Source organism: Saccostrea echinata, unplaced genomic scaffold (assembly GCF_033153115.1).
Source record: "Saccostrea echinata isolate AGI-Se365-2 ecotype Australia unplaced genomic scaffold, CSIRO_AGI_Sech_v1 ptg000056l, whole genome shotgun sequence".
Lineage (NCBI taxonomy): Eukaryota > Metazoa > Mollusca > Bivalvia > Ostreida > Ostreidae > Saccostrea > Saccostrea echinata.
In genome coordinates, this window is record NW_026889805.1 from 5,225,042 (window position 1) to 5,247,372 (window position 22,331).

Consider the following 22,331-nt stretch of genomic DNA (forward strand, 5'->3'; position numbering starts at 1 on the left):
CTTCTTGTTAATTATTCTTTAAAAACAATTTTTTTTTAAAATACGCTTTTTATTTCTGTCGATGACGCAATCTATGCGTACCTGGTAAGAAGCATGATCACGTGTCGAAAACAATCCCGTCTTTTGTCAGCACCGTATGCCAAGGGTTTATGAGGAGAGTAGCGTATCAGAAACCCTTGGCTAGCGAAGATGCAGAGTTTCAAAAAAAAAGGATGCGCCCCTCTTTTTGCCAGACATAACCTTTCACTGTAGAAAATGTTCATTGGTTCATAAAAAGGCTGGTTGGCATCAGCTTTTTGTTGCAGTTAGTCAAATCAGGGTAATGTGGTAACGTATAAATAAAATTTACACCCATAATTCAGAATGGACATGGGTAATGGTAATCTCTATTGAGATTCTGCTGGGCTAGATATTTGGACTGACGCCCACAGAATCTCTAGACAACCACTCATAATTCATGTCTGGAAATCAAGCCCCAACTTCGGCCGACTATAGCAAGAATTATTCATCTAGACCACACTGCCGTTCGCTTCAATTAAGTCATTTGGTTGTTTATTTGACTCTCTGTCACTTTTATTTCCACATTGCTTACCGTTTAGGCATGTAAATCCCAACATAAAAATATTCACTGAAATCTCCGTTCAAAATATGGCTCCTTTGACGAAATTGTTTACCACCTCGCATAAAAGAGTTCCTATAGTCCGTTTTCTTTTATGTGATGTTCAATAGCCATAGTAGACATTAGTTCATAATCACATAGGGTAAAAACAAACTATCTCAATAGAGATTAGGGTAATGGTAGAGCTGGGAATGTTACCAGCAATAATTAAGATAAGACTGCTACAGTGTAAGACTTTGATCCTGTGACTTATTGGTCAGACTCAGAAACATTGGTGCCAATAAGGATTGTATTGATTGGTAATTAGTTGACAAGAAGACTATCAAATTACACAGGCTGCAGATGCTGCATGTTGTTGTGAGTATCAGATAAACTCATTAGAAGCAGTCCCCTGGAGGTCAACTTCCAGAAATCAACTCACACAATAATATACCTAACCATTCATCAAATTTTCTGTGGCAACCAGAAATCAACACTCAGAATATTCATCAAATTCTCTGTGGCAACCAGAAATCAACTCTCTGAATAATATACCTAACCATTCATCAAATTCTCTGTGGCAACCAGGAATCAACTCTCTGAATAAGATACCTAATCATTCACCAAATTCTCTGTGGCAACCAGAAATCAACACCCAGAATATTCTACCCAGCCATTCATCAAATTCTCTGTGCATGGCAACCAAAAATCAACTCTCTGAATAATATACCTAGCTATTCATCAAAGTCTCTGTGGCAACCAGGAATCAACTCTCTGAATAAGATACCTAATCATTCACCAAATTCTCTGTGGCAACCAGAAATCAACACCCAGAATATTCTACCCAGCCATTCATCAAATTCTCTGTGCATGGCAACCAAAAATCAACTCTCTGAATAATATACCTAGCTATTCATCAAAGTCTCTGTGGCAACCAGAAATCAACTGTCGGAATAATAATATAACTAACTTTTTATGTAATTTTCTGTGGCAACCAGAAAAGTTTTCTAACAAACTGACTACAGAATGAATATATATATATATATATATATATATATATATATATATATATATATATATATATATATATATATATATATATATATATATATATATATATATATATATATATATATATATATATATATATATATATATTCCTTCTTTCGCACTGTCTAATAAGAAGTTAGAACCTACCTCCAGGCCTCAACTTTGAAAATGAAAATTCGAGAACCCAGCTTATTGCACATCTACGGGACCCCAAGATAATGTGCCTACTGCATAAAATTTTAGAGTTTTGGGAACGAAGTTTGAAATCGTAGAAAAATGTCGTTTTCCAACCCGTTTGGCCCACAGGATGAAAATAATAACTCCAAAAACTTATTGCAAATTTACCAGACATCATCAATCATATCCAAAAGATGATTTTGTTACTGCAAAAAATTCTAGAGGGGTTCTTGGAACATTTTTTTTTCTTAACAGAAAAACGTCCTTGTGAACCCCGGCGTAAACGAATATTCCAAACCCTTTTATCACACCTACATGACACCACCAATCATATTCTGAAAGATAATTCGGCTTCTGCTTAAAATGCAATGGGGATTTTAAACTGAAGAAGATGTGTGACAGACAGACGGACAAGGAAAAACAACAATAAAACGGAACTTTCTTTAGAAAGTCCATGTAGGCCTGTAAACATTCAAACATTTTCAAATCAATAGAACTCATTGGAGGTAGAATTTCAAGCAGTAGAAAACATGCTGTTTTTATCAAAGGGACTGTAAGGTACAATTGGGGACTGTTCATTTGCCCTGAAACCTAACAATTCACCTGATTAAAGCTACGTTTGTTGGATTCTGTTCATATCCACACAAAATATTAGAACTATGCAATATTATTCCAGATTAAAGTCGGCTTTGTTCAATTTCCGGAGACTTTTTCTGAAGATTGTCCTTTTCTTTAGAACTTTTCCAAGCTTTGATAATCTGATACATTTCTTCCACTGGTGGCGCAAGAACAACAAACACAGCCCCCATAAAACAAATAACATAACAAAAGGTTAGATAGGAAGAAAACTGATCGCGGGTCAAAACATCAAATGATGTCACAACAGCCGGAATTACAACTAGGAATAGGAAGACGAAAGTAAATCCTCCATAGATGGCGACTTTTCGCGCAGAACGGAAAATTTGGGCCATGACAGCTGCTGTAGGTTTTGTCCCTGGAGGAAACTGCGCCAGCTCTTTTTCATACAAGCGTCGCCATGGATTCAGTGGATTGTCAATGGAGATCGTTTTTTCCCATTCACGTGAAACATCCTCCTCAGATTTTATTTTGTGAGTCATTAATGAGGTCACAGTTGTTCCCAAACTGCTGAGTAATATTCCAGTTACACAACCAGCCAAGAGACTGTAATCTTGGACAGTGTTAATAAAGAAATTCGATAAACCTTCATCGTACACTATCTCTGAAACGACGAAATTAGCCACCAAATAGCCCAGCAGTCCAACAAGACTACCTACAAAAGAAAAGGTCTTACAAAACAAAAGGTATTCAGCAAAACATCTTTACCAGCATAACTCTGAATTAGCTGAAATATGAATAATAAGACTAAATAAAACTTACCTGCAATCACTCCAGACGCCGTACAACGGGTCCAGGTTATAGCTAATAATAACGGAAGGGCGCACGGACTAAGTGTTCCTTGCAGAAAAAATATAACCCACGTAAGGTTGATATTGCTGGCATATATAATAAGTGAAAATGGAATAATTGCAATGGTGACCCAGACAATACACCAACTTTTGTAGTGCATCAGAAGGTCTTCATAATGGCGGTAATCTCCATGCACTGGGCACGTGTAGTGCACGGCGTAGTCTCGTGTCTGTTCCTTCTTGACGAGATCCTTTAGACATGCTGGACAGTTAACAGAAGAAGAACATCTACAAAGTTCGCTCTGTCCACTCATTTTCTGGCGTCCACACAAAACACATGTGGTTGGAGTCAACAGTCGTCTACAAACACAATTCTTAAATTGGAATACATGTACATATCTGACAAAAGTGACATCTACTTTAATTAAAATATTTTCAAAGATACACAGTACTTGCTACTGCTGTTGCAGATTATATTGGAAAACGACTTGAAACATTTATGAATTTAATGGTTACTGACATTGTCTGTATGCTTGTTACCTGAAAGGGTTTATGTACACCTTATAAATGTCGTATACTATGATGGAGGCCACCGCCATGATTTCGCCAGATCCAGTTGACATTAGGGCCATGGTTATGGAGGTTATGAGGAGATAGGCCCCTGTTGAACCCATGATCTTCTCTATCACAAATGGTGTAATGTAACCTGTGTTAAAGGTTAATAGGAGAAAAGAAAACAATAAAATATATAAAATCTTTATTTTAGATTTTGTCTTTATCTCAGGTTTTCTTACCATTTATTATTTCGTTTTGGGACAGTAGGTGCGTTCCATTCTCATAAGCCATTGAAGCGTATGTAAGAGTTGCTGGTAGAGCAATAGTTGCAGGAAGACAAAAGAACATTACGGCCGCTATAAAGAATCCGATGACACCCTGTACAGGTTTGGCGGCTATTCTACTCTGCCAGTTAGCTTGATCGATAAAACTCAGTGATGTGGCCATGAAGAACAAAGACAAACCGTAGATAGCACCAGATCGTGTTCGAAAAGTTATCAGAGAATCTTCATAGTTTCCATCCTTCGCTTTGATACAAGACATAGCATCATACATGGCATCTACTGAGACATACTTGGACATGTCTTCATTTATGTTACCCGTGTATGCTATACTGACAACTATCACGATCAAACTTACGAATGTGATCGCAGTATTGAAATACGAAATATAAAATGTTGTACCGATACCGCCTAGAAAGCAATAAGAACCAAACAAAACAGACAAGACGAATGCGATGAATTCATCTGTGGCGTCTTTTGTAAGAACACCAATGGCTGATCTGCCAGCCACAAGAAGAGCTGTGATCGTCACGATATTGGCGAACAAGGCGATGCAACAGAACACGATGTGAGCAGGTTTTCCAAACCTTGTATAAACTATCTGGAAAAAAAATAGTCACAGGACGGTTCAATACTAGTATTTCTTAAGTATCCAGTTGCAGAATTAAAGCTCTGAAATTCATGAAGAATGCAAAAAAAAAAAGATAAGAATGAGTGTGGTTGTTATTCAATTTTTGAAGCTTGATAAAACACTTGTCTTGTTTTTAGTGCTATTTGGTGATTCCTGAAATTCTCTTAGAAACCTTTTACATGTACTTGAATTCAGACTGTGCTAAATAAAATGTACGTTAACTCGTGGAATAGTAGAAAATCAATTTCCAAAAATCGTACCCGCTAAATATAATACATGTACATCATTATATTTTAGGAGTATTTCAAATAAATTTACTCAAAATTTTACTTATGAATGATTTATAAATTAGTATTATGTTATATCGCACTTGATACCTGAAAGCACAGTACATGAACAACCTTTGGGAAGCAAAAGGAAACAGTAGTGATATTAAATAAATAAAATAATTTATTTTCTATTTATATACTAAAATATTTTTTTACTTTCAAAGTGACATTACATGCATGTTTTCTGCTACAGTCGAAGAATCTTTCGATTCGGTAAATTGTGTCCGTTTTCTGCTAGATTTTAAAATAATCGTACTGACTTCTTTGAAAAGTAAAAAATAAATTTTGTTTTATGGTTGTTTGCGATGCTTGGAATTTGCAATTTAATCTAGTGTCAGAAACATACTAGTACTTATAGTAAATAGTTAAAATACTAGTTTCTGTCTCTGAACCATATTGTAGTATCTAATGCAATGTAGCACTGGTAGTGTCCGATGCCTACCTGTAGAAATGTCTTAGCACCAGGAGCTTTAGTTTTGAGTTCAACTGACAATATTGGAAACAGGAGTATATCAACAACAATACCCAACACGAAGAATAAACACCCTCCTAAACCACTCTGAAAAAAAATGGAATAATTTGTTACATGTAGTAGTTTTTTAGTTAATTGAAATTGATAGAAACATTTAAATCAGAATGTTCCGTGTTTTCTATTGTGCAGTTTTCAATCTCGTAGACATGTGTGTCTTGTATAAAAATTCGAAATTTGATTGAAATAAAGAAGTGTGATTGATAACTACGGTTATAGTGACAGTGGTGATCTGTAGAAAATCTGCCGGCCATAGTAGTTGTGACGTCACCGTGACGGCCGTTAAACTTAACGTGACTTTCCCTCCAGCGTCAAACACCGTATCCAGACTATGGGCGTCCCTGTATACAATGCGTCTTATAGTGTTGTGTATTATTGCCAATAAAATGGAAAATCCAGCGAAACCAAGAACCATCAACAGGGCAGATTCATACTTTTCCAAGATGGGAGAGATACTGCAATATCAAGAGTCGGTTATCAAATCGAACACTGTAACTAACATTATTTAACTCATAAAATAGACTGTGAAAGTTGTAAATAAAAAATATCACCGAAAGGTCATCAGACGATATTGTTGACAAAGTACTATTAATAGCAAAAAAAGTTTCGTTTTCAACTGTATAGTATACATGTACACTAGACAAAATGTACATTAACACGACTATTGTAAAATTGTACAGTAAAATTGTGTCAACCGGAAGTGTGATGGACCGGGTACGGATGCCAAAGCACTGACTGACTACTAGGTGACATATTAGACATTTTGCTTGATATCATTTGAGAGACAGGGTCACCGTCGCTGTTGTAACCTTTCTGACCACCACCGTTAACCTTATATCAGCTAGTGCCCAAAAGGTGTGCGACGGTTTTGGGAAATTAGTTTGCGCGCAAGAGGGTCATTTGAGGGTGTTGTGTTGAAATAAAGTAAGCGACAAATTCGACTGCAGTAGGCAAGACGACAATTTGGATTTACTCAAGACATGTCGATGGCTTAGGTGTCGTATTTGCAGATGAAAATACTGAGGGTGCGTTAGTAATTTTGGCTAGTGTATATACTGGTAAAATTATGGGGATGACATGCTCTCACCGCCGGTTCCTAGGGGACATATCTTTATATGTTCACAAACTGTGTAACTATAGAAAATGTCATGTACTTTTTCGAAATAAAGTAAAGATATGCTGTGACATATTTTAAGGGTTGAGGTTAATAAAATGAATATAGTACAATATCATATTCGACACAAAATGGTGTACTATATTGACCCAGAATTATTAAATAACACTATTAATTATTTATATATACAAAATTCCTTAGAGTCACTGCTAACATATTTATAAAAGTAATTCATTCTCATATCAAGAATTTTAAGTACAGAAATAAATAAAATAAATTTTGTCATCAAAAGTTACACACATAACAAATTTATTACAATCAAAATGTTTTAAAATGAATATGGATGTCGACCATTTTAATCTCTCAATATCGACTTATAATGTAAGTTGTTTGACATACGGGTGTCACCTTAAAAGAATGTGTTCTTTGCTAGAATGATCTGACCGTTAATTACAGTGTAATTCGAAGCAGGCCAATAGGAGTAGGAAGCAATTTCAGCTGGGGGTGGGGGGAGGGGCATGTGTTTAAATTAATATAATTATACTAAAACAATGATCCGGGACACACACACACCCCCCATCCCCCTATAGATCCGCGCATGTCTGCTCATAAGGTGTATATAAATACGCCTTAAGATTGTAATCTTGAAAGCGGTAAGATTGTGAAATGGTCAGTTAATGTCCTACGGGTTAACATGGACCATGTCATTTTGTATCTGTTTGAAGCGCAGACGTCCGAACCAAGACCCATGGATGTGATTAAATACACATATACAGGACAATATGAAATGGTATAGTTGGTTATCAGTGAAAAGTTTAGAAAAATAGTATTTTAAAATCAAGGTCACGCGGTTATTCTTCGTGTACAGGAAATCGACTTGTTAAAAATAAGATATTATTTAAAAATCTTAACCGTTGCATTATTTCAGAGTCGATAAAAGCCTGTAATATTATGTACCTTTTTTTGAATAATGATAAGCAGGTACGAGTGGCGTATACCTTAACTTCGTGATCTTGTGTTTATTACCTTTTTTTTCAAATGTTTGATATACTTAACTCGGTCAATTTACCTAGAAATCAATAATTACCCACCTGCTTTGGTTTGGTGAAGAAGCAAGGCTTCTGTAACGACAGGAATCATTCTGTCCTCCCTCTGCAATTCCAAGTAAAGCCAGAACACTGAAGATATATACTTCCTTCATTTTTACGTTTTTCAGTGCGATAAAAACAAACTGTCAGTTTTTTGTGGACCCAGCAATTCTGATGACGCGCTTCAAATGTCAAGGTGGCTATGCTTTCAATATTTATACACACTCCTTACAAATAGTGTTGGTTTTAGACGGAAATAAAATAGCATTTATTTGTGAATTTAAACGTTTTTTTAACCTAATAGTTAATACTAGTCATTAGTAAGTCAAATAATAAATTCATTACCGGTCTAAATTAGTGATTGCGATAAAGTATATTATGATTTTAAAAGGGGGAATTTCAGAAAAATATGCACCTAAAGGAAAAAAGAAGGAAAAAATCGACCGTAATTAAAACTTGAACACGTCATTCATTTTTTACCCCCCCCCCCCCCCATTTGACCCTACGGTAAAACTGAAAATTCCGAAACCTTATTGCAGATCCGCAGGACACCCTCAATCATCTTGAAAAGATGAAATGGCTACTGCATAAAATGCTTGAGGGATTCTGGGAACCAGGTTTTTGTAAAATAAAAAGTCTTTTTCGACCCCATTTGCCCCCCTTGGTGATAAAAAAAAGTCTTTTTCGACCCCCATTTGCCCCCCCCCCCCCTTGGTGAAAATGAAAATTCCACAACCTTATTGTACATCTAAACATGAAAAAAAGAAGAAATTCATCTATGAAATATATACAAACTGATTACTGTCAAAAATGTAATTCAGTGATCAAATTTTAATAAATTTATTTTCATTGATACACTCTTCACGCCAAGTAGATAGTCTAATATATAGATATAGGATTTTTTCTTAGTTTTAATACATGTACTCGATTTTATATTTTATTGTGTTGCAAGACGTGATTTTATTACCGGGGTTAAGCGAGATCCGTGTTCACACATAAAATTATTTCCATAACTATTTCTCTTAGAACATCGTCAAACGTTTGATTTCCGGGGTATGCCTTTTCTTCTGAAACATCCAATTCAAAATTTAAAAAGTGAACAAAATTGAACTTGATTAAATACTTTTCCATTAAATTTTGAATTTGCCAGAGTTATCGTATCTCTTAAGTAAACTGAGAAAAAACCTAGAATATTCAAATCATAAATTCATATTTGAATAATAAATCATCGAATGAATATTCTTTGACATCCCTAGCAGTTTGAATGGAACCTTTGGTTCTTGCTTATCGAACGTCAATTATTATATAATGACTCGCTCATTACTCTAGAATTGAGAAAGCAAGACTTGTCGTAGTGTTTTAAGATGCCCCACTCTGAGATTAGCAATGCTAGTTATGCCAAAATGGGGATATTATGAAGTTGGAAAAGAGAATGATAGACTCACATATTGCAACGGATATGTACATTATCAGGTTGGGGGAAAACGTAAATTCCGCTATAATAGTGGTATACCACTATTATAGTGAGATTCCGCTATATTTTCAGCCGTGGTTACCCTCGATTTCATCAAATAACATACTTGCTGATTAAAGCGCAAGTTGTGATGGGTATAAAAATGGACAATAATTTGAATCCTTGTATTTTATGAAATTTATTTAATTTTCTGCCGATGCGTTTAATAATACGAGCACACTTTTTTAAGCGGAAGTTACATTTTCAACATAGCAACCAGTGATTTCGGTAGTATTGAACAAAGACTGACTCTTAATATCTCTCACACATGTGCACAAATTAGTTCTTGTAATAACTTTGAACCTACTTTGGAATAGGTTTGTCGAATTTACAGAAGAAAACGTAATTTTTGCCTGCATAGTTACTGGTATGGACAAATGAAAAAAAAAAAAAGAAGCTCAGCACAAGTTCACTTTAATGGAACCGATTTGTGTCGTCTCAATCGTAAGCAATATTTGTCACTCTTACATGTAATCTTAGGTACATGTATCACGGTGTAAATTTTGATAAAAACAATTTTAGTCGCATGTTTTAACTATCTTTGAAATATACTTTTAATCTATTGCAATTACTTAAAACAACATAAAAGACTAATTGTGCTAATTACCATGTAACTCAAAATGTGTCAATTTAATCGATTTACTCAATATATCATGAGTTATTCTATCTTAGCCATCTGTCACTCATGCTCAGAATTGTGCTAATTGTCATTGTTATATTTTATTATTTATATGTTACATGCAACATTGTTAATCAGTCAAGTCCTAGGCTTCGGATTGTTCGGGTGCAATTTTTGGATTTCCAGAATTCGCCCTACCGACCTAAGTTATAATAAAGTGCTATTCCATCGTTAGCATTTTTATGTTTCATTGTTGCCGGAAAGTTTTACACTTATTTTCCCCGGTGATAATGAAACATAAAAATGCTAACGATGGAATAGCACTTTATTATAACTTAGGTCGGTAGGGCGAATTCTGGAAATCCAAAAATTGCACCCGAACAATCCGAAGCCTAGGACTTGACTGATTAACAATGTTGCATGTAACATATAAATAATAAAATATAACAATGACAATTAGCACAATTCTGAGCATGAGTGACAGATGGCTAAGATAGAATAACTCATGATATATTGAGTAAATCGATTAAATTGACACATTTTGAGTTACATGGTAATTAGCATAATTAGTCTTTTATGTTGTTTTAAGTACTTGCAATAGATTAAAAGTATATTTCAAAGATAGTTAAAACATGCGACTAAAATTGTTTTTATCAAAATTTACACCGTGATACATGTATAATGTTTCCTTTCTTGATGATGAAACCGTGAATTAAATTGATTAGTCTTAGCAAGAAAAGGGAAAAAGTTGTGAAAATTACCTGTAGATGTGACGTCTTATAAATTTTGCACAACTTATTGATTGTGTAAGTTGCATAAAATTTTATATTTAACTACGTTATGCACTAAAAAAGAGACAATGAAATCCTAATTACCAGAAGTAGATTATCCTGGTATAAATAAAGGAAATACAAGGAGAAATAGAAATATGAAGATAACAAAAAAGGCTAATTGAACAATAAAATTTTTCGCAGAGCGAAAAGGTAGGATCAGGTGCTATGGAGGAGTAGGCATCCCCTGTCGATCATGGATTTTGTGAAATTCATTTGTTAATAGTTATCAAGAATTAGTGCATCGTTTTCTGCCCCACAGCCGCTAAAATATTAAGCCTGCTTTTTTAAGTACACATAAGCCATTATTTACACATTGAATTGTCTACGTTTTTTTCGACAAGGAGCACACAGCGGGTGTGACCGGTCGGTAGGGGGTGCTCACTCCTCCTGGCACCTGATCCCACCTCTGATGTTTTTAGGGATCCGTGTTTGCTCTGTTTAATTTTTTTATTGTTTGAATGGACTTTTGAGATTGATTACTGTTTGTTATCTTCATATTTCATACAGTATTTCAAGCAAATTGAAAAAGAAATTGAATCGATTTAATTTATTTTCTGTCTTAAAGTGTACGTATTCAAAGAGCAAATAATTGAGTGAATTACATCATCTTTTTTCTTAAAGTCTTTTTATTTATTTTCTGTACAAAATTAAGTGAAATATGTCATTGCATTTTCATCGATTTATTCAATGTATTTTCTGTCTTAAAGTGTATTGAATTGTAAAAAAAAAAAACCCACCTAAGTTGAGATTTAATTAACATAATGGTTATAAACACAATGAACTTTCAACACAAGGCAAGAGGAGGGAGGATAGATTATGCGATGTTTACGATACTCATCAAATTGAAGAATTTAATTTCATTCTTCAATGCCATAGATATCTAAATTTAAGGAAAAAATACATAAATGAATATTATTACAAATCTCCAAGTACATTTAAATTACTTCAGTTATTCGGTTCACATCGCATATGTACCCTAGTTGGCTTAGGGAAATTTATCCATCGTGCTCTTATATTACGTTACGATGATCTGTCAGGTTGACCCAATGTCTATTTGCTCAAGGTTAATTTTCAGATGTTTATATATAATACAACAGCATTGTTACATATATTGTAAAGCAATTATATTGTTTTAAAGTATTCCTTCTTCTGCTTTATATTATAGCATATATTATAGTCTTCTATACAGCGAATGGAACTGTGGGACTGAGGAACACATGATCAGGGGTCTCACCCCCACCCCCTTTAGACTCTTTGAGAGTCTTACTTATTGTAAAATATGTATAGATTATGTTATTTTTGTAACTGATGGGCTGTATTGCCCAGAGTTATATTCTGAATAAACTATATCATATTTGCAAACGGAAATAGGTGGACTTGTGATTTTTTTTAAAAAGTGGGAATAGGTGGAAGACACTCTTAAAACCGAGGCCCTTTGTTGTTCGTATTGTTAATTTTGTTTAACATTCCCAAAACGAATGTCAAACAATGTGTTTGTAACTACTTGCAGAAATGACATCTTACATCATTGTTTACGATTTATTGCAATTAAACAATACAAATCGGTTTCATCAGAAGAAAGTGAACATGTAATGAGCTTTTTTCGTTTGTCCCAACGGGCCTCCATACCCCTTACCATGCAGGCAAAAATCATCTTTTCTTCTGTAAATTCGACAAACGTATTTCAACGTGGGTTCAAAGTTACTACAAGCACTAATTTGTGCACATGTGTAAGAGATATTAAGAGTCAGTCTTTGTTCAATACTACCGCAATCACTGATTGGTATGTTAAAAATGTAACTTCCTCTTTAAAAAGTGTGTTCGTATTATTAAATACGAAAGCCGGATAGGCTCATTTTTGACAAGATAAAAAATAATTAACTTGTTATAACGAGATAGTTATCTCGTTATAACGAGTTAGTTATCTCGTTATAACGAGATAATTATCGCGTTATAACGAGTTAGTATCTCGTTATAACGAGTTAGTTATCTCGTTATAACGAGTTAGTTATGTCGTTATAACGAGACAGTTTTCTTGTTATTTCGAGACTTAATAGCAATATAGGAATAAAAATGGCTGCAGTTTTAAATGCCATTGAATTTTTAGCAAGTAATTATCAGTCAAATTTAACTTGAACAATTGATAAATGGTTGAAAATTTAATTTGCTCTGGGGTTTACTTATGATTATATCTTGAACTATCTCGCTGTCATTAATCATGGCAACTCTAAGGCGAACACATTTACACATTTTCGTGAACTCCTCCTCAAATTGTTGCATTAGGACGCGATATTTTTCTTAAAATAATATTGCCAAACATACTTGCTTCAAACTTTGGCAATTTATTTCTGATGAATGACACTATTTCGATATGTTTTGGACGACTTACCGGTATACACTTTCATATATCAATTTCTATACCGCTAAAATTAAATATCAGAGACAATATAAGTGCAGCATATCGTTTATGCAACATATAATATATAGATTACAGTGTTATACATATGTTACTTCTGAGATTCAGAAATGTTTTGAAGACGGGGGATGGTGAGACATCAGCAGTTAGATCATAGGCGTAGTAATAGAGGGGCTAATGTCCACACCACCACTTTTGAAAAGGGGGCGGTCAAGAGTATCTTTGTGCCCCTTCCTCCATATTTTTTTTTCCTGAGTAAATATCTCCCGAAAATAATGGCGAATACTCGTAGTTGGAATATCAAATCTATTTTTTTTTCTTTTTACTTGTCAAATATTTTACTTGGTTTACCTCCCCCCTTGAACTTCGTGACTTAGCTTATGCATATTGTCCACTATAATGAGGAATGGTGAAGCAAAAAATGATATTACATCCTTTTAAGTAATAAGACGTTAAATCTGATCTGCTGATATTGACATTTTATCTAATATTCTGTCATGATTCACTGTTTATATTTTTTGCGGGGGGGGGGGGGGGGTCCAAGTTGTGGAGATTCACGGAGACCTATTTGAGATTCACGTCTATTTGGCGGATCCTATATGTTTACCACATAGTGTCAGAACGTCAAACCAGAGTTTACAAAACAAAAAAAAGTTTACAGAGTTTACAAAGCCAGTTCACTTTTATAATCTTTTTACTTAGGATTGATCAACGAATAGGCCTAATACTACATATGTACATTTATATTATTAATACAACATTGAAGGAATGTCGTTAATTATTTTCCTCATCACAATATTTATTATGTATACTTTACAAGCATATAATTTTTATTTCAAAATGAGATTGATGATTTTTTTTTTGGGGGGGGGGTAATAAATAGAGGATATTCAATGTTTTGTAGTTGATATGGAATTTATTTCACGAGTGGGACAGGAATTTTTTTTTATATTTTCATGAGTGCGAAGCACGAGTGATCAACTGTTTTTACTAATGCTGACCTTCACCTTTTATTGTGGCTTCCGTAGAATAAAGAGCTCCAAAAGTTTTTTTTTTAATTCTACCACATTGATAATAACGCAAAAATTACATATTGTAATTTAAGATTCCATGCCAAATTGGTAAATTAAAATGTTTCTTTCTTTTAATAAACAGAAGAAATATATAAATTATTAAGTGATAAGTACAGTATTAGTTCTTGATATTCATCATATTTATTATTGAGGGGAAGGAGGGATTGATGATAAAAACAACGTGAATTTAGTTTTTTGTCAGACATTGAATTTTGATCTTGCCCCTTTAAGACGATAAAATTGAACTGGTATTCCTTGTTAACAGGCAAGGAATTATCAAAATATGATCGTTAAAGCCTAACAAATGGTTTCATATCCACATGATTTATTCGGAATATTCAAAATAATGGGATTATTTCCATGCATTTTTTATTGCTACAAATATTACGCAAACATTATTATAATTTTAACAAATTCAAGAAAGCTTGAACAGGGCAGTTAAATCAGCCAGAGTATATCATTTTTTTCTGATCTCCTTGTACAAGTTGACAAAATTTTGATGTTATATACATTCCATTTAAAGATGACACTAATTCTATTTTGCAATTTTAAGGTATAACACAACAACATGAGGCGGTCACGTTTCCGTATATTTGTCTTCGGTCATTCCAATAAATAATACTAATCAAAGGCATAACACAAAAAAACTAGTATGCTGTTCCATAAAATCTTTATCACGCACACTTCAAACAAATTTGATCGACTTGTTTCTGTATATTTCCTATAAATAATGGTCTATTCTTTACTTAGATATATCAATTCTAGATCAATTTTTATCTCGTTATAACGAGATAATTATCTCGTTATAACGAGATAACTAACTCGTTATAACGAGATAACTAACTCGTTATAACGAGATAACTAACTCGTTATAACGAGATAACTCGTTATAACGAGATAATTTTCTTGTTATAACGAGATAACTAACTCGTTATAACGAGATGATTATCTCGTTATAACGAGATAACTAACTCGTTATAACGAGATAATTTTCTCGTTATAACGAGATAACTAACTCGTTATAACGAGATAACTAACTCGTTATAACGAGAAACTAACTCGTTATAACGAGATAACTAACTCGTTATAACGAGATAACTAACTCGTTATAACGAGATAATTATCTCGTTATAACGAGATAACTAACTCGTTATAACGAGATAACTAACTCGTTATAACGAGATAACTAACTCGTTATAACGAGATACTAACTCGTTATTACGAGATAATTATCTCGTTATAACGAGTTAAATTTTTTTTTGTCTTATCAAAAATGAGCCTATCCGGCTTTCGTAATTAAACGCATCGGCAGAAAATTAAATAAAATTCATAACATGCAAGGATTCAAATTATTGTCCATTTTTATATCCATCATAACTTGCGCTTTAATCAACAAGTATGTTATTTGATGAAATCGAGGGTAACCACGGCTGAAAATATAGCGGAATCTCACTATAATAGTGATATACCACTATCATAGCGGAATTTACGTTTCCCCCCAACCTGATTATTACATGTATGTACATGTGGTTATATCATGTGAGGATGGTGCTTTATTATGTTATGCTGTGGTTATATCGTGTGAAGATGGTGATTTTTATGCCCCCGTATCGAAGATTTGGGGGTACATAGTTTTTGCCCTGTCCGTTGTCGCATAATATTTGGTCCGCCTCGTTTAAAGGTCCGGGGGGACCTAATACGATAACATATAAGGTCCGGCCTGCCTCTATAATAAAAGGTCCGCCTTCGGTTTAATATGCAGATTTTTCTCCTTTATTGATTCGAAATTAATTTGCTTTATTAATCTTTTTAAATTATTTAAGGTATAGTTGTTATAAAAGTGTCCCTCTCAGCAAAATGGAGTTCCAGGGACGTACATGTATGTACATTGTATATATACTAAAAGGATCAAGTCTTGCGATATCTCGCTTCTTGCTGGATTTCGTTAGCCTATTTTAATTAATTATATTTCTAATACTATGATATATCTCAGTACAAAACCTCAAATTATCTATCAAAAAATTATTCAAAATTTGATGTTAGCACTGATTAACTGTTAGCTCCTTAATTATCGTTGTACATACCTCCCAGGTAGTGCACAAAACAAAAAATATAAAGATGCAAAGATCTGTTGATCGAGTTACCTTATGGGAAAATCATGTACGACATGTGTCTTTTATAGTTTAAGTGATATCAATATTATCATTGCAAAATTAAAAAAAAAATACATATATATATAATACGCATACCTTCACTGGCACATTGTTCAGTATATGGTGTTCGTAAGTCCAACAATGATCATTTCATTACAGTCTCTTTCCTAACAACGTTCGACTTCCACTTCCCAAAAAGAATTTTCATATCTTTCGATATTTTTTACATATAACGGCAGTCTCATAGAAGTAGTCAAAGATTTTAATTATTTGGGGATTGTATTTTCTCGTACAGGCTCATTATGTAAAGCAAGAAAACACCTATGTGAACAAGCACAAAAGGCAATGTATGGTGTGATACGTAAAATTAGACAATTTAATCTACCCTTCGAATGTCAATTGGATCTGTTTGATAAAGTAGTTTTACCAGTATTGTTATATGGCTGTGAAATATGGGGTGATGAAAATATTGATATTATTGAACGAGTACATTTACGTTTTCTGAAACATATATTGAATTTAAAAAGTACCACTCCAAGTAATATGATTTATGGAGAAACTGGACGGTTTCCATTATATATAAATATTTACTCAAGAATGGTAAAATATTGGGCAAAACTTGTGCATGGGAAAGAAAACAAATTGTGCAGAATTGTATATATGTATTTACGTAAACAATATGATAAAGGAGAAATGATAAACTCCTGGATTTCATTTGTACAAAATATTTTTGACAGATGTGGTTTATCAAATATATGGTATGAGCAATATTTCTATAATGTAGAATGGATAACTGCTACAGTCAAACAAAGATTAAAAGATCAATATATTCAAAAGTGGAATAATGAAGTTCAAGAATCTTCAAAAAGTTTAAATTATAGAATTTTTAAAACCAATTTTGAGTGCTAAAAATATTTAACACTGTTATCATGTAAATTTAGAAAAACTTTAGTTAAATTTAGAACCACAAACCACCACCTTCCAATTGAAACGGGTAGATGGAATGGTACTCAAAGAAGTGAAAGATTCTGTAGCTTATGTGATAGTAATCAGATAGGAGATGAATATCATTATATATTAGAATGTAGTGCTTTAAATCAAGCGAGGAAAATTTTTTTGAACCCAAAATTTTGCTCTAAGCCAAACACTATGAAGTTTTGTGAAGTTATGTGCCAAAATTATGTTGATTCTTTGAAAAAATTATGTTCATTTATTACTAAGATTAATAGTATGGTCTGTTCTCCCTAGCTAGCTTAATTAATCTCACCTTTTGCTTGACCCACTGTATTATATGTATATATTTTTATATGTTTATGTACCTCATGTAACCATTTACATGGTTTTTGAGTGAATAAATTGAATTGAAAGATATTTCATTATATCATTAATAATAATTATGCATAATTCTTACGATTCATATTGTACCTAACTATAAAATAATTGGAGGGTCACTTTGACAGGGACTTGTGTTACGGTGTACTAGCCTATCCCGTTGTTGTTAAAACAGCATGTCTGTGCTTTGGGGGGTAGGCCTATTGTCTCACCCGACGAAACTTGAAGTCGCATATCCCCCGTGTTTTTATAACCATCGTTTCTTATCCATTTAAAGACTAACGATTATTTCATTCTACTTGATATTACCCCGGGGTTAACACTGGTTAAGGAAGATGTGAATTAATTGGCAAAATTAATCCAAAGTCAATCTAGTTGAACATTTTAAGCAATAAAACACCCTTCCCCCCAAAAAGAAAAAGATTATAAATTGTGTTGTTGTATTTTTGGTGGGTGGGGTATAGCAAAATTATGCTGATACAAGTCAAATAGTTTAAAAAGTACTGATGTTGTAGACTTTCCTCCCGCATTAATATTTTTTCCCGGAAAAACGAGCTTGGGTTTAAAGACCCCTCCCCTTTTGGAAAATGAGCCTAGCATAGGATTTTATTTCCGGGATTTTTTTTAAAATATTGTTTATTTCATTCCCTACATTTTGTAGTTTTCATTTCTGACGTTTATAAATTTTCATCTCTGACATTTATCATCATAAAGTACTTTTCCGGCAATGATAACAAAATTGAAATTTCCCTTATAAAAAAAATTAAAGAATAAATCAAGAATAATTCATTGATTTCCAAATAATAAGTTCTGCTTATATTTAAAAGAATCTTATGACGATTTTATCCTCGGACACATGTAAGTGTAAGTTGTGAATTTTTGTTCATCTTTTCAAATCAAGATAATCAGACTGAATTTGGGATCAGAAAGGTTTAGATAGAATTTATGACATACAGAAACTATGTTTGACGGAATAAAGTAATCAAAGTAGAGGAGATTCTGTTTTTCGGTGCTTTCAAACACATATAATTCAGTGGGCATTAAAATTTGGTGATCAAAAATTGCATGTTTTATTATTGAAATTATTGCATTTTATTACTAAACTTTGTATTTTTACTAGACGTAGTGTTGATTGTATTGTAAAATGAAAACAAAAAATGTCGGAAATGCAATGCAAAATTTCGGAAACGACATGCAGCGAGCTTGGAAGAAACAACCCCGGCTTTATTATCCACCATAGGAAATACTCAGTACGCTTCAGTACAGATTTTTCTCCTTTTCCACCTTCTTACTAGGGAGAATCTTATCCACCCATACTATTTACAGAGGGGGTTTACAGAGCAACTTGACATGTATTTCCCCCTAAAATAAAAAGGAAAGTGTCTGTTGAGATCGTGACTGATATAAAAATTCATAAAACACCACCAAGTCGTGTTCTTTTGTTAATATTTTTTATATTTATTTTGATTTAAATAAGATTTTCTACGACTTTAAGCGGCTATTTCTTTTTTATTTATGTGTGTGTGATGGGGGGGGGGGGGGGGTAATAGTTCTCTTGTTGCACGTCATCTACATTACTAATTAAATAATAATATATATCCTTGGTCCCTTCAGACAGATGTTTATGGTTGCATATAGATATACAATACAGTAGACACATCTCCTGCAAACGTACATAGAGTGAATAATTAATTGACATTAAAGTTTTGTCTTTTTGTCAGCATATTAAATGAAAAAAGTAAACTACTACATGTAGTATATATGCAATTCTTATGCACTATTAGGCCATTCCAAGAGTTTTCTAAGTTAATTTAGCGTCCATCCTAAAATTAAAAACCTAATTATCTTTTTACCCTGGAAAAACACACCAACCAACAAAGAAAAAAAAAGCAATAGGAACTTACAGCATTTCCGTAATTTTTGCTTTGTAAGTGAGATACATGTATGTGGGAAAAAAGAAAAACAGAGGGCGGACTTTTATTATACTGCGTTTTAAGGTCCGCCCTGCGATTTTAGCGATTTTTTTTTTTTACGCTACGATAACTTTAATAAACTCTGTTCAAAATATTCGCCTTGTAATAGTAAGATATCTGAAATATAGAGGGCGGACCTTTTATTATATTGCGTTTTAAGGTCCGCCCTGCTTCTTTCTCTAGTTTGTATGCTACGAAAATAAACCCTATTCAAAATTTTCGCCTTGTTATAGTAAGATATCTGAAATATAGAGGGCGGACCTTTTATTATACTGCGTTTTAAGGTCCGCCCTGTCTCTTTCTCTAGTTTGTATGCTACGAAAATAAACCCTGTTCAAAATTTTTCGCCTTCTAACAGTACGATATCTGAAAAACAGAGGGCGGACCTTTTATTATACTGCGTTTTAAGGTCCGCCCTGTCATTTTGACTAGTTTTTATGTTACGGAAATAAACCCTGTCCAAAATGTTTGCTTTCTAATGGTAAAATATCTGAAAAACAGAGGGCGGACCTTTTCTTTTACTGCGTTTTAAGGTCCGCCATGCCTCTTTCTCTAATTTTTATGCTACGAAAATAAACCTGTTCAAAGTTTTCGCCTTGTAATAGTACGATATCTGAAATACAGAAGGCGGGGCTTTTATTATTTTATTATACTGCGTTTTAAGGTCCGCCCTGCCCCTTTCTCTATTTTTCATGCTACAGAAAAAAAACCCTGTCTATAATTTTCTCTTTGTAATAGATAGATCAAAACGGGGGATTAAGGTTTTACATAGGAATATCTAGGAAAAAGTCTTCAAAAATCTTCTTCTTAAGAAGAACAATGTCATGATTAGTCATATTAATATGGAAGCATCATCAGTTAGTGTAGATGTACGTTTGTTCAAATCATGACCCCCGGGGTAGGGTGGGGTCACAAGGGGGGGTCAAAGTTTTACATAGGATATATATATCGAAAAATCTTCTCCACAAGAACAGCAAAGCCATCTTTAGTCAGATTGATATGGAAACATCCTCAGGTATTGTAGATTCAAATTTGTTTAAACCATGATAACAGGTCATATAAAATTAATTTTCCGCCGGAATATGGCTGAAATATAGCCGACTCGGCGTTAAACCCTAATCAATCAATCAATCAAACTATGACCCCCTAGGGGTAGGATGGGCCACAATGCACTATCAGGGTTTAGCATGTGAATGTATAGGAAAAAAATTCTAAAACCTTTTTTCAGGAACAACAAAGCCATGTTTTGTCACATTGATATAGAAGTATCTTGAGGTATTGTAAATTCAAGTTTGTTTAAATCATGACCCCGAGGGGTAGGGTGGGGCTAGCGCTATATCTATAAAAATCATGACACCTGGGGTAGGGTGGGGTCACAATAGTGATTAATGTTTTACATTGGAAGATATGTTAGAATAAATTTGCTGATGAAAAACAGCAGGGCCTTATTGATTCAGGTGAGCGTTGTGGCCTATGGGCCTCTTATTTTATGTCAAGGTCTTGGAAAATCGTAGGACGTACGATTCTTTTATAAAAGGCAGTGACGAATCTGAATGTATAATGGTAGTACAATGTATATTTATCTAGAATATATTCACCACATACAATCAAAAGATATGTTCAGATTTATTATCCATGTATATCACAAAAATGTTATGTTAGAATGATCATTAGTTATACTGTATCCGTATCTATAGACTTTGATTCATATAGCATGAAAAAGAGGGAGTATTTGTTTCTGTATTCATACAATGAATTGGGAAAATAATCACCTTAAAAATAAGAAAGGGGTTCATCAACACTACGTACATGATGTATGTGGTAAATGCCTTGTGTGACAAGTAAAAAGAAATCTGTAATACACCAGATGGTGTTTATTTTCTACGTACTTGATACGCAAGGAGCAGATTGAAATTTAAAGAAGGTGTTATTGCCACCCCTCCCCCTCACCTGAGATGCAATGTATTACCGGAAATTTCTCCAGCCACTACCGAAATTATTCATATAACATGCGCAGATCGGGGGGGGGGGGGGAGTCGGGGGACCCCCCCCCCATCTGGAATTTGCAGAGTTATTAAAAGTATATACTGAAGTAAATAAGAAATGACTTTGGGCCCCCTTAGAAAACGTGGACCCTACCATCACCACCACGAAATATGTTTTTTTTTTTTTCACGTTTTGGAAATGGAATTGGATTTTACGTTTTTTTTTCTTCCTTGTCAAGAAATTTTTGGGTTAGTAATTTTTTTGACTGGGATGCCCCCCCTGGAAAAATTCTTGATCCGCGCCTGCATAATCATTATTCAAAATTGTTAGGTAATATCCGAAACAACATATATGCAATGTATAGCATTTATGAAAATCGAACTTCAAAAATTCTGTCATGACTACATGAGACCGATTGTATTATTTCCTCCATGATTACCACGGAGAATGACTGAGGACTTCGAAAAGGATAATTTAAGGAGATTGGCAAAGTTCCTCGCTTTCGTAAAGAATTTTTCAAAAACTCTTGAGCAGGTGTAGAGTTACTAAACAATACACTTTATTGGTTTTCACCGCGTAGAAGATCACTCTCAATCAAGCTCCAGACAGCTCAGAATTATTCCATATCATTATTCGTAGGGAAAGAAGTCCCGG

At 33.8% G+C, this 22,331-nt stretch overlaps 1 protein-coding gene across 1 annotated transcript; it reads right to left on the bottom strand.

The window, feature by feature from the left end:
* Positions 1–2,332: 2,332 nt before the first annotated feature.
* On the bottom strand, positions 2,333–7,892 carry LOC133173296 (uncharacterized). The gene is made up of 7 exons (XM_061308285.1): positions 7,783–7,892; positions 5,789–6,032; positions 5,491–5,607; positions 4,047–4,689; positions 3,793–3,958; positions 3,224–3,612; positions 2,333–3,116 (listed from the first exon to the last, which is right to left on the bottom strand). The coding sequence occupies exons 1-7, from the start codon at positions 7,890–7,892 to the stop codon at positions 2,503–2,505; spliced, it is 2,283 nt and encodes a 760-aa protein (XP_061164269.1). The 3' UTR covers positions 2,333–2,502.
* Between the last annotated feature and the right edge of the window lie 14,439 nt (positions 7,893–22,331).

Coding starts and splice junctions, on each gene's coding strand:
- LOC133173296 (XM_061308285.1), bottom strand. CDS start 7,892: ATGAAGGAAGTATATATCTTCAGTGTTCTGGCTTTACTTGGAATTGCA. Junction 3,959..4,046: donor CCAAAACGAAATAATAAATG/GTAAGAAAACCT, acceptor CCTTTAACACAG/GTTACATTACACCATTTGTG. Junction 3,117..3,223: donor GGCGTCTGGAGTGATTGCAG/GTAAGTTTTATT, acceptor TTTCTTTTGTAG/GTAGTCTTGTTGGACTGCTG.